Source organism: Betta splendens, chromosome 4 (assembly GCF_900634795.4).
Source record: "Betta splendens chromosome 4, fBetSpl5.4, whole genome shotgun sequence".
Classification (NCBI taxonomy): domain Eukaryota; kingdom Metazoa; phylum Chordata; class Actinopteri; order Anabantiformes; family Osphronemidae; genus Betta; species Betta splendens.
In genome coordinates, this window is record NC_040884.2 from 7,717,490 (window position 1) to 7,734,663 (window position 17,174).

Genomic DNA, 17,174 nt, shown 5'->3' on the forward strand with positions numbered 1-17,174 from the left:
TTGTTCCTGTGTTGTTTTATTGATTTTGTAAAGTAGTATTTCCAAACCCTTATACAAACAATTTCACTATGTGCTGGTTAATTATTTACTCATACTGTCGGCGTTTCTGTTGTGACACCCATCTGATATGTCACTCATAGCAGGCAGCGGCAGCAGCTACATGCTGCTTCTCTGTGAGTCTCCTTAAGTAACCGTACCCTAATGAATTCTTCATCGTGTGTGTGTGTGTGTGTGTGTGTGTGTGTGTGTGTGTGTGTGTGTGTGTGTGTGTGTGTGTGTGTGTGTGTGTGTGCAGCAGCTAAAGAGTATGAATGAGCATGGATAAGCATTTAGCTTGGAGGCTTCATTTCTGTTAACCCTTTCATGCCTGCTTCATTCAGATCAGGCAGTGCCATACAATAATTACTTCTCTGGAGGAGAAGTGCTGAAGCCAGTCTGAACGGAGACTTGCGTCTGCATGTGAGGAATCAAGCAGCGCTTGCAGCCAGTCAGACTGTAGAGGAGGCTGCTTTAGGGATAAATCTGCTTAATTTTGTGAAAATCACTGTCTGTTTTATGACTTAATTTTGAAAATGTTCAAATTCAGATAATTGTCTATTATTACAAATCAAAGTAAAGCTTTTAGATGCTTTACTGTTACTGTACATCAGTTATACAGTGAGAGGTCAATAAAACAATGGTAATCAATAAAATGAAACTGGTTTACTGTTTTTAATGAGCTTTATGTTTCTCTGTTTGTCCAGTTTGTCAGAGCAAGGACATCCGTAACAATGTGACCAATCTTCAATCTTTGGAGAACTGCACTGTTATCGAGGGCCACCTGAAGATTCTGCTTATGTTCAAGACCAAGACCGAGGACTTCAGAGGTCTGAGCTACCCAAAGCTGCGAGTTGTGACCGACTACGTGCTGGTGTTCAGAGTTTATGGCCTCGAGACTCTCGGCAACCTCTTCCCCAACCTGACCGTGATCCGTGGCAACAACCTCTTCTTCAACTACGCTCTTGTGATCTTTGAGACGCTGCAGATGAAGGAGGTGGGTCTCCACAGCCTGATGAACATCACCCGCGGCGCGGTGAGGATCGAGAAGAACCCCGACCTGTGCTACCTGACTACCCTGGACTGGTCCAAAATCCTGGATTCAGTAGAGGACAACTTTATTGTAGCCAATAAGAATGAGGGGGAATGTGGAGACGTGTGTCCTGGCACTGCCCAAGGTCAGCCTATCTGCCATCAGAACACCATCAACGGACTATTCAGGGGACGGTGCTGGTCGCAGAGCCACTGCCAGAGAAGTAAGTGTGTGTGTGTGTGTGTGTGTGTGTGTGTGTTTCTTTTACCAAAGTTTTACCCTTTATATATGGATTCATTAAAAAAGTACTCCCACTGGGTGAGGACATAACGTATTATACCTTACTTAAACCCAGACACCAACTCATCATGACACCACCATGTGATGTCCATGTTGTGGTGGACAGGGGTCAGCATGGGGAGAATTTAACACTGGCCATAGTTGTCAGATGTCAGAATACATCTCAGCCTGCAGCATATGGCCTTGCAGCAAGCTGACCCCCTGTCCTGCACCATGACCAGCATCAGGTGACTGATGGCTCTACATGAAACTGTGTTTCAAGCCAAATTTCTATAGGCTCACCATTGAACCGAAATTCTACAATAACTTCCAAGAATAGTAGTTAGCAAGAGTTGGTGGGTGTAATTTTGCTGGTGAAGCCAGTTCAATCATTGCAGAAGGAGCCGTAATTGGAAAAGTACCAGTCAAGTGTTTTAACAGTCATAGAAATTGATTAGATTAGATTTTTGTATATGTTTCAGGAATGCTAAAGTTTGTTAAGTTTACACTAATTTTCTTTGGTCTGCAACTAGATTTCATGTCTTTATTGTGTCAACTAAATATATGGTGACTGATGAATGGAAACCCAGAGGTTATTTTTCAGTTGGGGTGACTTACCTTTGCACTAAATGTTTCCCATAATGATTTCTGTGATGTAGAGGGCTGATGCTAATATCAGCGGCTAGGGGTCATAGACACGCCACTCCCTCTAATTAGCATTCATTGACTGGAGCGTTGTGGGCAAGTGATCTGTAATTATAGGCTTGGGATGTGCTTGTGTGAAATGAGTCAACTGCATTGTTGAGTCAGGGAAGTGTGTTCTCAGAGGTAGAAAGGAGGAGGTTAATGTGGGAGAGCTGTTGGATAAACAGTACACGTGCAGATTTCTCTCCTTTTAGTAAAAATCAAGGAAAAAATGTGTTTGCTTGGTGCTGCTGCCAGTGTGTCGGCCAGTCAGTCTGTCCTCTCCTACCATAAACACAGAGAATGGCTTCTATTGTAAGATACACCGAGAGAATGCTTATTATTTTTTGAAAGCGATTATAGCTTGTGGCTTGTTTTTTTTTTCCTCTTTGTCTGACTCTCACTCTGTCACTGGGCTCAAAGGATAATGACCTCTGCCATGTTTATATATGAATATCCACTATCGCAGTCTGTGATTTTTTTTCCAGGTTCAACTAAAGAAAGAAATACAGGAAATGTTTGAGTCTGAACTGCTGAACTGCGAGCTCAGAGTCGATGTTTAAAGTAAAAGGGAAGCGCAGTTGGTGTCCACGCCTCCAGATTTTATTGGGGAACTTAAAAACAGCTCTCTGATTTAGCCTCATTATGAAGCTTTTTTTAAATATAATGCTAAATGTTCAGTTTACATGGAAATGTCATAAATGGAGACACTGGCCTGTTTACTAGTGAGACCCTGCCTCCCTTTGCTTTGGACAGACCAGGGGTTATGATGCCTTGCTCCGTGTCATGTGACAGGCACCGGTTTAGTCATGAGCTGTGTGTCAAAGCAGGACTCGTTTCTAGAACATGATGCAATGAGTGCTGGTCTGGCAACGTGTTTGTCTACAGTCTGCACCCAGTAAATAACAGTAGTAGGAGTAACAACACTAATTGTTCCGGTCTAAGAATGGCCCCATGAAACGTTACAGCGCCTCTAGTCATATGCTGCCAATGTGTTGTGTTCCTTGAGTGCATTTGCAGCGTGGCTTTGTGAAGCAGATGCCGGCTGGTGGCGTGAGGAACCTATGGATCTTTTAATTAGGGCTTCTGTGAGTGCAAACTCCCAGTTTATGAACTTGGATGCACACAAACACGTGTGCGTGTGAAAACACAGACATGGGCGCCGGGCGGAGCGACATTAGATGGAACATTAAAGTTTATGTGAGTGGAAAGTGTGGGATTGTTCTTGTTGCGCTTTTACAGGATTCCTGTTGCCAGAGGAGAACCTGCATTCCTTTGATTGTACACATGCTCCGTACAAGGAGAAACAGCGAGAGAATACTGTGTACAATTCTCCTATAATGTATATAATACATTTGATTCTGCGTTATTGTTCACAGCAGGGCATCACTAATTCCTAATGGATTAATTCCTAATGAGGGCATTCCTGACAGTCATGCATGTGATGTGATGAAGCTGCACATGGATGCTTCTGTGGAAAACAAAAACCGGGAACAACGTTTCTCAGTCGAGGATTATGAAGATACGACTGTTTGCATGCTGTTTAGCAAATAAATGGGCGGAAGTTTAAAAACATGTCGCCAGATGAGTAGGGTCATTACTCTGTGCTGTACATTCGCCGCAATGCGAAAGCAGCAACCTGCAGCTGCATGTCTCACCCAATAACAAAGCCTGTGTTAAGTCACATTGATTGATTGATTAAATGGTCTTCAGTCAAACAAGGTCATCAGTTTAACATAAGAGGGTATTTTTACATTAAAGTTGTAGTCTCCTGTACTTGTAGAAAAAAACAATATAAACAAATAAAAACTTTATATTTATTCTATACAGTTTGACATAAGGTTGCAGATTAGATTGGCTGACACATGTAAAAATACAATTTGAGACAGAGGGAGAAGAATGGAGGAAGGGCTTATGTTCACCGATGAGAGAATGAGGGAATGGGAGCAAACACTCCATCTCCTGTTTAGATAAGGCTTTGTCTATTGCCGTGGCCTGGCACACTCTGTTCAGGCTCATAGACACCAGCCAGCGCCGTGTTTGCACAACTCGCACACACACTGGGACACACGTACGAGCAGGAGGGGAGAAATCTCCTCAGGTCAAAGTTCACTTTACATACATGCTTTGTTGTTTGCTGCAAATTCTTTTCAGGCACAAACATAGTCACCGGGAGAAGTGTCAGACCTCCACAGCCACACAGGTTTAACTTCTGATGCCGGCTGATAAATATAAATGAGTCTGTCATCTGGCATCTAGACTTTGAGAGCCTGCTCCTGTCCTGAGTTGAAGGCAGCATAGTTCATAACTGTGGCACTAACTGCCCAAGTCCTTTGCCCACACAAAGAGCGTGAGAAGAACCTGCAAATATATCTTGATACTGTTTACAGTATATGCTTTTATGGACTTCCTAGGAAGCAGTGTCTTGACAGCAGTCTATAAAAAGATTGAACAAAACAACAACAGGTAGAAAATATGGTCACAGGATGCTGAATTATACGAAAGAGTTATTAGTAGCAACACAATACATAAGGCAAGAGAATCATAACACCAGTCCTTTCATTCACTTTAAAGGTAGGGTCAATACGTAATGGAAACAGAGACGAACAAATCCCTAAGTAAGCAGTGGGAGGAATCTATCCTTTAAATGGCCGAAACCTCTGACAGAACCAGGTTCATCATGGGTGGCCGTCTGCCTCGATCACGGCTATCAGGCACCAAGATGTCAGCGGGATATCCTTTAAGTCCTGTAAGTTGTGAGGTGGGGCCTCCGGGGATTCGGCTTGTTTTTCTAGTACATCCTACACACTGGTGATCGGATTAAGATAAGGGAAATATGGAGGTCGAGGCAACACATTAAGGCCTTTGCCGTGTTTCTCAAACCATCCTGGATCAAGATCTGTGCGCTGTCAGGGCACATTATGACTGCCGTCAGGGAATGTCAGCTAGGTAGCGTTTTACCAGTCTGCAGCTACGTTTTAGTCGGCAAAATAACATCCACTGAATGCCAGAATCCTTGGTTTCCGCCAGTTATCGAGTGCTCATAAACCTGCTGTAGGTTCATATAACTAAACTATTTTGCTCCATTGGACAGAACAGCCAAAGTCACCTGATAGTGGTTTTAATCATTAATCATGTAAACTAGGTACGCCTTAACCATATTTTAAACTACACACTCATGCTGTTGTGATGTGTTTCTGTTAGTGTTTAATTTCCCATGCTATCAGTTGACGCTGGACAGTCGGCGCGGCTAAGAGCCAGAGGAGGAGGAGGCCGAGGGGGGAAGAGAAGGGTCTGGGCAAGGCAAAATAAACAGAGTAAAAACAAACATGGTGGGACATTTGCAAGTGTGGCTCCCAGGTGCACACACACAGACTCGCACTCAAACCACACGCACACACGCGCGCTCTCCTGCCAGAGTGGCACGTGGCCACGCAGGAGGAGAATGGCAGTGCTAAGGATGGAGACGCTCGCTGAAGCGCGGCGTTGGCCCGGACCCACAACCAAACAAAAACACCTTAATTGGGGTGTAGAAGTGACTCCGCTCCCGCTGCCTCCAGACTCCACGCCGTCCTCTCTGCAGCCTGTCTTTGGTAATGTTATTGCCGTTGTTTCTAATGAGGGTTCAATGAAAATGTTTCACAGAAGCTGCTGTTCTTAATTAGCCGTTTAGCGCTCAGTGACACGGGGAACCTGAGAACGTAAACAGAGAGAGAGAGAGAGAGCCCGACTGAGTGCAGGGGCCATGCACTTTATTTCTTTATTTTGTTTAATTACACGTGTCAAGTTTGGAGCTTTCATTTATAAAGACTTATTAACGATGACACTAATTGTATGTTTAGCTAATGTAAAGGACAATTACATTAATGGCATTCTTGGTAATTGTATTTTCATATTAATACCACAGTAAAATGGCATTGCATTTTTGTTAGAATTATTAACCATAAAATAACAAAGATGTTCAGAGCAATGTGTTTAAAAAGCCGTTAACTAGGAGAATCTTAATTCTAAAAGGGTTTATATGAGCTGTAGGTTTCAAATTCTGCCCTAATTAATTAAAGACACTTCTCAGAATGAGGATGTGAGGCTCGTATTATTTGTATCAGCACGAAGAGCTGGGAAGAAACTTCCAGAATTAGTGTTGCAGTGAATATATCATAAAGTGGAAATGTGCACACAGAGACAACATTGTGCTTCATTAGTTTCTGTACCTGACCTGTCATGCAGCAACACTGTGAGTCACGGCTCCCGTCACACACGAGCCTCCATCTTGTGGAGAGAGGTCGTTGTTTTTCCCGTCCAGGTCACACGGGTACGAACGCACTCCTCTGCACAGGTGATCAACACTCGCTAAGGAGAAAGTAGATACAGTAAAGGTCACCTTAGTCTCACAGCGTCTAAAAATGGTTGCAAAATGTAACCAAATAATCACAGTCTGGAGCCTGGGGCCGCTTGAACTTTGACCTAGATGCTTTTCCAGTGCAAGAGGGGACGTGAAGCTGGAAACAGAATCTGTTGCCGTCTTCTCCCTGGCTGGAATTAACAAGTGGGAGCTTGTTTTACAGTTAAGCAAGTAGCGTTTACACAACAGAGTACGAACAGATATTGAGATATATTGTCTGTTTGTGTAGCACGTCATTTCAGAAGCATTAAAAAAGGGCGTCGTTTACGACACTGAGGCGCCTATGCACCATTGGCCGTCACTACAGTCAGGGTCACTTATTATGTAATGAATGAATGAATGTTAAATTAATAAAACAAAATCATAATTAGTGGGTGATGCTTAGGAATCGTTTTACCAGGTATTGTTGCAATTAAAATCCACAATGCTATCACTGCCTTCCTTGTAAAATAAGGTCTCCTTGTAAAATAAGGAAGGTGAATACTTAATAACGTCTCGAGCTTCCTCCTTCATTTGTATAACGTATAACACACACTCGCCGGCAAAGGGCCAATAACGATGGAGGGACGGATCGAAACAGACCGATTACTACAAAGATAGTAATCCTGCTCTTGTGATTTCTTAATTGGCAGCTTGCATATTTGTTAACAGATCCAGAATGGCTTTGATGCACTGACATCAGTCACTCCACTTATGGGCGAAGTGCAGTAGCAGGCAGCGCTAGCCGAGCGCCGCCGGGGATCTGGAGAACTCTCCTCCAGCTCATCAGTGGACTGGTTCTCCCACATCCTGACACACACACACAGGCGCACGAGGGCAACCGCTTATACTCCTCTACCGAACCAGCGCTTTTTCAGACAGAACCATGCCCAACAAACGCACACTTGGACGTGTTCTAATTTCCCCTGTTCACGTGCGGTGTGAGTATTTACGCGCGCGCTGTGAAGGAGCACGTGTTGGCAGGCGAGCGGTCGCTGCGGCCCGAGCTGTGTGAAAGGACTCGCTCATTGCTTCCTGCCTTTGTCCAGAGCACTTCCTACTGTGCGCTGTACAACCGGGCCCTGGGGAGAGGCTGGAGGGGGAACAAAGCGGGGTGGGGAATATTATTCACACGCGGGACAAAATGAAAAGGGAGAAAAGTTCGATGAATATATTCCCTCGCGCTGGTTCAGAAATGCCAAGCTCTGACAGTGGCGCAAATGTTTGTTCCATTAAGCCGACAGCACACACAAACCCCCAGGTTGTGAACACAGTGTGTCAGGAATTAGACTACAGGCAGGGGAGACAAGGGGCGAGCTGTGAGAAGTGTTTGTGTGAGGGAGGGAGGAAGAAAACATGAGCCTCCCTTTGGCTGAGGGAAGGGGATTGTTTTCAGGTGTTTGCCCAGATCATATGACCGCCTGCTTCCCGTTCTGACATCAAACCTGGACGCACACAACCACACACACGCTGCCTTCGCTGTAATTGTGAAGCACTGAGGCTCCGTGTATTCATGCATATGTGAATGAGGGGATTAACATGGCGTAGTCCGAAGCTGCAGCTCGTTCCAAGTGCCGTATGCGGAATATGCAATGCTCATGCTTCATCAAATACATGGAATTCAACGGGTGGCTTTGAGGTGGTACGACGCCTCCGCTGGAGGGCTTGGGTTTGGAGATTGGAAATACTTTTGTTGTTTCATAACCTCCTCCCGGGGAAAGCAGCGTTTCCCACAGGCTGGAAAGGTTCTGGCGCTAATGTGCGGGTCGACGCTTCGGACTTGAGGTTATTAAATGGTTCGATTCATCATTTATTACCACCCCACTGCGCTCTGCTCGTGCGCATGCTGGTTTGGTCGGGCGAGAACTGTACAAACAGTTGTCCCTGTGGCGAAGGGAGCTGATGCAGTGCTGCCAGTTGTTTGTTTGTCTGAACTTGCTTTTCCTCAGCTGAACTCGTGCGTCCTCGTATGACCTTCACGTCCTCGGGGCTGTAGTATTTCCATGTTGCTCTACTGGGACTCGGCTCATTCGCCACACTGAATGTCACCTCCTCGGCTTTTCCCTGAAACATCGAACAGGTTTCTCTCAAACAAAAACATAACAGCACCTTCCCGGGAATCCAGCCGTGCCCAGAATCTGGCAGGCTTAGTTCTCAGTAAGCGCCACCCCTTCACCGGCGGCGGTGGTTCGGTCCGGGGGAACGTCTGCGTCTATTTAAGGTGATCCTTGTGACACTGGGCTTGTGTGAGGTGGACGGATACACGGGCACATTATTGGGAGAATGTGACCCTGGTTTGACCCTCCCATACCAGCGGTGAGCATGTAGAGGATGGTGTGAAGTCACAGAGGAAGGGGGTCGGAAAGCAGCGGGCCATTTGCGGCCGCATCCACAGAACAGGAGCCGCACTCCTACAGGCGAGCACGGCCACAAATTCCAGGGGACCCACGTAGATAGAAAGTGGACGTGTGTGTGTTAATAGTGTTTTTGCCTAGCAGCAAGGTCACGTGGGGTAAAACGAGGGCTCCTCTTCCTTCAAACTACCTTTCCACATCCTAATGTCTTTCCTGCTGCTTACTGGTCTGTAGTCTGGGAGTCTGGGAGTCCAGAGCAGAATAGCATCTCGTATAAAGAGGAAATGGTGTCCGTTAATACAGTAGGCAGCTCCATGTGACTCACCGTGTTTTCCCAAACAACTCGGTGGCTGTGTCACCCCTACGCCGTTTTGGATCAGAACACAGATTGGCACGTGTCCAGATTTCAAAACGGGTACTTTCCTTCGAGCCGTGCTCCTCGCTGTGGCGTCGTCTGTAGAATTCCTGGCGGAACAGGCCCCCTTTATACTGTAGCTGTTTACACAGAAACCAATCGTTGGATCACATGAGCAGCAGTCACGTCTGGGTCGAAGTTAGTCGTATGGTAATAATTAGGTGAATCTCGGTACCAACGGAATGTAGTTATGTTGTGTCATGTGCTCTTCTCTGTGATATAAATACTTGAATGCCGGTTTAAGTATCGGACAAGGTCACAGTGTCACAGCCCGGGGTTGTGGAGAATGAAACCAGCAGCCTTCACATCGGGTTATACATAAAATGAAGCTTTTTAGCTTGAGCTTATGTCTGATTCCCTGTTCACCCTGATCATGTTATAAGGATGCTATAGTATAAAACTGATATCATAAAAACATAAAAGCTTGTGCCACAGGGGTGACAGGTATAAGACGGCAGGAGAAATGTGGCCACTGCTGTCATCTCTATCTCTCTCTCTCCCCTTTGCCTCCTTTCATCGCCAGTCTTCGATGGCCCAACTGGCCTCAGAAAGACTTAAGCAGTTAATCATTTCTCTGCCATGCTTTGGATGTCGCGTCAGGTGTGGAAATAACAGGACGAAACACAGAAACACAGCAAGAAGTGTAACGCGAGGAAAGCCATGCCCTGTTCTTCTCTCCGTTTGTCTCCTCTGCATCTGTTGCTCCTCCTTTGTCCTCGCTGTCTCCCTTCTCCTTTTTGTTCCTCATTCTCCCTTCGTTCCTAAGCTTTGTGCTGCCCCGCTCCCGCCCCCCTCTCCTCCTCTGCCTTGTGCGCTGTGGTATGCAGACATGCAGGAATTTCTGGGCCTCAAAATGATAGACCAAACTTGTCAGGCCTGGCTCCTGTTACTAAAGATGGCCGCCTTGGCAGTGTGTAGGCCTGTGATTGGCGCACGTTTGAGTTACTCCTCACGTGATTGGTCATATCACATGTTTATGTCCAGTTCATGTGTTGTTGACCAAAGTGTAAATTTTAGCATTGTATTTAGATAAGATCCACTTTACAGGCCTTTACTACTGGGAAACTTCGCTCAAACCAATGTCCGCTTGTATCATTTGCCTCTTATGCCACTTCGTAGCCCCCATAGCTTTTCCTTAATATAGATTATGAACTAACAAGTGAGTCTCGGCGTGACGTCCATCCAGCCGATGCCTGGCGTGCCATGGCTGCGTCTGTATCTCTGGGCCCTGTGATGGCATTGTTGCACGTTGCAGCTAAAAAAGGTTCTGCTCTGATGCGCTGCTTGCAGCCCGACAGCTGGACATACTGCACTCTGCTGTCTCTAGTACCTACATGACACGGATCACCCTTCCAACTGTGCTTTGTCTGTATCAACTGTGCGGTATAACAGCCTATGTAGATCCTACTTTAACCAATTAAAGAATCCTCAGTTACGCCCCTTTGCGCCGCCACGTCTCCTTTTTTAGTCTGCGCCTACGATCCGTGCAAACCTCTGACCTACGCGTATCAGAATTTAGGTTAATAAGATAAAGGGGACCCGCCATATTTATGGCGCGAGGACGGCAGGCATGTGACCCAGTGCAATTCATATCAATCACGAGGGAGGAGCGGCAAACATTAGTCCACACACAACATCACAAGAGCATCCACAGGAATCCGGCCAGCTAACCCATATACAGCCACCATTTTGGAACTGCAGTTGACTCGCAGTTCTTGAAAGAAGAAATCAGGGGACAACAAGTGAAGCCTTTCCTAGTTCCCAAATATAGTGTTTAGTTTGGTTTTTTGTCAACGGCACAATTGGAATATGAAGAGGAACTCGCGCAGCATGTTTTTGACACATCTGATAACAAATGGCTTTGTCCGTCACCCACATAAAACGTAAGGCCCCAGGAGGAATACTGGTATATGTTGTTCTTATCGCCCACCATCTCTCTTCCTGCTGCCTGCCTCAACCAATCCAGGCAGGACTTACAAGCAAGGCTGGGCCCCCTCTGACCAATTCCACGAAACTAATTAGTTGCAGGGGCTTGTGGGTAGTGATTAGTCTGGGAACAGAGGTAAATATGTGTATGACTGAGTGAGGGCCTGTATAGACATGTGTATGCAAATGGGCTAGAGATGGCCCTGTTTATCCCTCCGTTCTTCCCTAGAGCTATGAATGGGATCTAAAAGAATGACCGGGATAGATCACAGAAAATATCTTGCCGGTACTTGTTGCTAGTCTGTCTTAAAAGAAGATATAACCATTACAAATGATTTTTCTTCCAATGAAAGTTGGATGGATTGGTGGTGTAAACGCCAACACCCTTAATTAATGACACACTCATTTTGTTGCGATTTTGTCAGTGAGGTCAGTATATATTCAGATTACATGTAGTGTTTAAAGGCTGCTGCCTTCTATTCGTGAGACGCTGTGTTGAAGTCTGCACGAGACCGAAATCCCTCAGTCCTCTGCACTTGATGATGACTTGATCGTTGGTCTAAGGCATTCCTGTCCAAACCACTTCCTTCTCTGCCTCTCTTCAAAACACACTGAAGCTGTTAAAGCTCTTCAACAGAATTATCCGGGTGGTGAATGTTCGGTGGAATCAGTGTTCTCCTTTGGGAATAAATGTTTTGATGAAAAACGGGAATTTGTGGCAGTGCTCAACACGTTCTGTCCTTGGGTTTTCTTGTGTTTATGAGGGTGTGTTCCGTGTCCAGTGAGCATGAGGCGCGTCTGAACAGCGTAGCAGTGGTGTAGGGATGCAGGGAACAGCTTGGATGACCAAGGGGATATATGTCTGTAGGAGGCTCTGTCTGGCACTCCCTAACTCCATACTGTGGACAGTATGTGTAGATTGAGGCAGATGCTCCGGTCTCTTGGTCTATGGTGATGCATGTGCTGTTCATGTCTGCTAGATTGGATACAGTAGCTGCATCTCTATGTTTGGATATTGGCCCAGTTAGTTTAGTTTCGCATTGACATTGCAGATAGTTTCAGCTATTTGACTTTGTTTTTTTCTTCGCATTGTTGACACCAACACCCATGAATCAGGTGGGAATGGTGATGAATTATTAATGAATTAATCACAGCTAACGACGTGATCGATATACAGTATATTACACGACTGAGGCCATTATTTATGTTTATAGGGGTCAGCAGTTTTTCAGTAAGAGGGCCTGATGCTGATTATTGGAGAGTTGGTTAAGGAAGCTGCTTTATATTCGCATTCTAAATCCTCCCAGCTCAGCACCCACTTCAATTAGTTTTCAAGACCAAGTAGCACAAAATATTAGAAGAATTGTCCTCATTAACCATTAGTGCACATCACTGTCAGGGTCCTCAGTGAACACCGGGCGTGAATGCTGGGCACTGATGACATTAGACGGCATCACGTGTTTACTGTCTTACACAGCTGTTCGCTCTGTCCAGTGTCCACATCTGTTATCCAGTGGCGTTGTGGCGATGCAGAGAGAAACACATTTAGAAGCTGACCACAGAAACATGGGTTTGCTGGGAACTGAAAAAATTGTGTTGAGCAGTTGTTTGTGAATTAAACCAACTGAGAAGGTCAAGTCATTAAAGAAGTCATTAAAGCCGTCACTAGGCACACGTGAGACACGCAGGAACCTACCGGTTGTTGCTTGAGCGAATGCCACCGTTCCACCAAGTGTTTCCTACTCATCGTGTGAGTGTTGTTGTTGTTTTTCCCCTCACTCATGCACACTCGTGCACAGCAGCAGCGTTTCTTAGAATAACAGCCGTACGGTAGCCAGCTGAGCTGGAGGCAGAATGTTTGCTTTAGCAGCATCCACAGATAAAACTATTTAAGCGTCTGTCATTCTTTGCTGGGTGTGTGTAAATCAGCTCCCGGTTCCTTTTGTGCTCGTCCGTCTCGGGTCAGCGACTTTAAGCTGTGTGATGTTACACTTGTACATTTACCCATTACTAAAGCAGGCAAACAAGAGAAAGATGCGTTGTCATTAATAACACTTGCGGCAAACAGGGCCCCTGTGAACGCTGACATGTCAGAGGGTGTGGTGGCCTTATAGGTTCCCTATGGACACCTCTGCTACTACAGTCGCCTCAGATTTCTTCGAGGAGCATCACTGGGCCCAACAAACCGTTTACCATTTTACTTAAGCTTTTCATATCGCTCTCGTTTTCATGCCCGTTTTATCAGAAGCAGCGTGTGAGCTAGGGTTTGCCACGAGGGACAGGTAGTGTCAGTCACTTTGCCTTTCTCCCTGTTTACCTCTGACTGCTGTGTTTCAGTCAAAGGTTTTTCTCTTTGTGTGCTCATCCAGGCTGCCTGCTAGAAGAGCCTTTGTTGACAACACCTGCGCCCCCAAGGATACGCAGGGCCTCTTCGGTCCCCTAAAGCCCCCTTTCCCCTCCTAATATATGGGTTATGCTCCTCATTCTTTTGTCCTACACTCTGGTGTACATGTATTATGTATGTGCATCCGTACAGTACACACACACACACACACGCACGCACACACACACACACACACACACACACACACACACACACACACACACACAATGTCTTGATATAAGCAGGTACCCCTCGGTGGTTGGACTCTTGGGTTAATCCCTATACCGGGGCTTTGATTTAAGTCAGACCCCTAAAGGGTCGCCATATGCGTAGCAAGGATGTGAGTCTGTCCGAAGACCCGGCTCCTTTCTACCTCTTATGCTGAGTGTCCACATTATGCCCAAACCTGTAGCTGTAAGAGCTTGCAAATGTTTTCTGAATAAAGCTGTGCCTCATCTTTTGTAGTGCCTGCTGCCATAGATGTAACGGATATTAGTATCAAACACCGTGACAGATACTTCTGAATTTATGGAAGGTGGTGAAAGCTCTAGAAATGCAAAGTTTCCGTTTTTATTAGATTTTTACGTTGTTTTCAATCAGGGTCGATGAAGAAGTGAGTTGCAGCAACTGCGTAAGTGAGTGTAGGTGCCTACATCTGAACTGAAGAGAGTGTGTGGTTTGTATTTCTGATATGTGGAGTCTTGTTGAAAATGTTTGTGTACCACACACACTGTTCTTTGCAAGAGGCAAAGATCCCTTAATAATTGGAATCAGTAGAGATCCTTGATAACAATAAAAAATGAAGACATGTTGGCCTGGAGTTGGACTGATCTATCATATCAGACTGTATGTACAGCATCTAATGAGTGGTGCATTGTGTCTGGTGCTTCTGTAAAAGCTCTTTCTTTACCTCTTTGGGCAAAAAAACAGCTCATTGTTCTTACTCTCAGTCTCACACTTGGCAGCTTTACAGACAGAAACATGCAGTGAAAGACAAAGAAGTGTGAAGCAGAGTTTGGCACTAGTGTTGATAACCTATAAAACTACTCCCAACCAGCTTCTGGGCTCCTGTAGTCAAAGTGTAAGTGTCACTAGCGTGAGGCAGCAAAATGCATTATTTACAATTAAGTATATTTCATATTAACATTTTAAGTGGCCACGCTCTTCTCTCTTGGGGTTCTGTGTTCTGTCCACCCCACCAAGACTCCAAGACCAAGACACCAAGACCTTCAGCTGTGTGCCTATGTCCCCACCTTCACTCCTTTGTCTGGCCTCCTCGCTCCCTTCTGCTGTGCATCTGTAGCACTGCACTCAGTTGTGCATCACACAGTCCCACATGCTGCATCCAGCCCTTCCTCCCCACATGCTTGCCATAGACATGCCAGTGTTTCCAGCATCTGTCTGGGCTCTGCACACTTCCCTGTATGAAGGTGTGTGTGTGTGTGTGTGTGTGTGTGCGTGTGTTTGTGTGTGTGTGTGTGTGTGTGTGTGCGTGTCTTTGTGTGTGTGCGTGTCTTTGTGTGTGTGCGTGTGTGTGTGTGTGTACTATACACTGTCACTTGCAGTGGTTTATGTCCATTCATCCTCTCGCTCATCATTGGCATGCAGACGCTCGCCAGTCCACACACACAAGCCATGCCGATCCGTTCACTCTCTGTGCTGCAGTTAATAGTGCGGGCTTATGGCAAATCCCTGTAGTGTAGTCATTTTAATTAGGGGAGGTTTTTAGAGCAGCATTACAACAGTAGCACGTTTGATGGGTGGAAAGGCAGGCAGCCAGTGAGCCATCGTCCTAACCAGCAAACACGAGTCCAGTCCACTCAAGAGAATAGAAACAAAGTCAGCCAGTCAGTCGGCGTGATGCTTTATTGGGGCTTTTGTTCTTGTGGTGCTGTCATGTAGTATTGTTATTTTTTTAGTTATTTTTGATTAATATAATATTTATCCAGTTTTTATGACTCTTAGTAGACAGCTTCAGTTGATCTGTATTCTTAACTTCAGTAAATCTGTATCGACAGATGATTCTATAGACCAAAGAAAAGAGAAAACAGAACCAGTAGATGTCTGAATCTTTCCTGAAGTTCCTTTGACACATCGGAGGCTGAAACTTTACAGTGTTTTGCTTATGACTAACACTCTCCATCACCGTTCAGGAGCACGGCTCAGGAGACCCCTGGTTGGGCTCTCAGCTGTTTTCCTTGGCCACTCTCTCTCTCTCTCTCCGCTGATGGAAAGATGACTCTTGCTAAGGTCAAACTGAGGACTCTGAGTTTTTCTCCAGGTTAAATCAGGCCTGCTGACAGTAATGTTCTCTGGTTTATGTTAGGGTGCACCTTTTGTTCTTAACACATCTGTAGCATGTTACCTGTTACCATAAGATGACGTGTGTGTGACTCTGCATGACATGTTTTCTTAGCATTGATGGACAGTCTGCCTCCGCCTCCCCTCGCTGTGACTAGGTAAGATATGAATGGAGAGAGGAGATGGACAGGAGAGGAATATTTAACTTTAATAGGCTTAGATTCAGTGGTTCAAAACTATACTGTGAATATGAAACAGGGCAACTAGCATCTGCACTGCAGCCTTCCCAACCTGCCTGTCTGGTGCTTAGTGCAGCTGGCCAGCCTGCAGGAAAACAGAGTGTGTGTGTGTGTGTGTGTGTGTTTCATGAAAGTGTGCTGAGGAGGAAGAGGCTTTACTTTACTTGAAATTTGAGTCTTCTTTTATTTTGCTCCATTGGATGATCCTTTATTTGGCCAACACAAGCCACCTAGAGTTAAACTACAGTATTGGCTAATTGTTTTCTGAATAATTTCTAAAATGTTTATAAATATAGCAAACAGCGCAAATGTTACGATGCAAGAAAGAGAAGTTAAAATGTGTGTTGCTGAAATACAAAACAGTGAAGCGCTGCATGGTTCACACTGCAGGAACATTTTGCCATTCAAACATTGCATCTAATGGCCTTGAAGCTCAGTTGGTAGAGCAAAGCTGGAGAAGCACAAGGTCCCAGGTTCAAGGTCCAGGTGGGTCCTTGAGTAAGACACTCCTCACTAGCTCCCCGGGCGCCTTGCATGGCAGCCCACTGCTCCCCTAGGGGATGGGGTAATTTTTAATAAGGCTGGACCAAAAACATTTTGAGTAGTATTTAAGAATGAAGGGACACTCAGATCTTTTCTATGCAAAGAAGTGATTATTTATTTGTCTGCATAAAGTCACCAGGACAGCTGAAGATGATGGAAAACACGTTATTCTTAACTGCCCTGGCAGATGCCGTGGGCTCACAGACTACAACTTGTGCTTCCCGGTCTCCTCTGTACCTGCCACTGCAACGGTCAGGCTGGGATAGGGCGGGGCCAGCCTGAGAGGGGCGTGGCCATCTTGAGAGAGGGCGGGGCCAGTCCATCCTTTAAATGCAGAGGACAAATATTGTTGTGACATTGTAACAGAAGTGATAATGACCAATAAAGGCTATCTTACTTTCTTTTCCTTTCTAAATAGCACAGGTGTTGCCAGTTTTATGTTGTTTTTGATTTAAGCCAATTCAAGCCAAGGTAGCTTGCTAGAAAATGTGTCATCTGTAATAGTGCTACATTAAGTACTAGCTGAATGAAAGCCCCTAAGTCAATACAGGAAGGAAGGAGGGGACCGACCATACTTTTAATAAACATTTTTTCTGTAAC

The 17,174-nt window shown here is 45.5% G+C and overlaps 1 protein-coding gene across 1 annotated transcript in view; it reads left to right on the forward strand.

Moving 5' to 3' along the window:
• Positions 1 to 17,174, forward strand: part of insrb (insulin receptor b) — a 53,452-nt gene that overhangs the window by 13,903 nt on the left and 22,375 nt on the right. Inside the window, exon 2 of the mRNA XM_029149000.3 lies at positions 744 to 1,292. Coding sequence (XP_029004833.1) covers positions 744 to 1,292 — 549 coding nt within the window. The remainder of the gene's footprint in view (positions 1 to 743; positions 1,293 to 17,174) is intronic.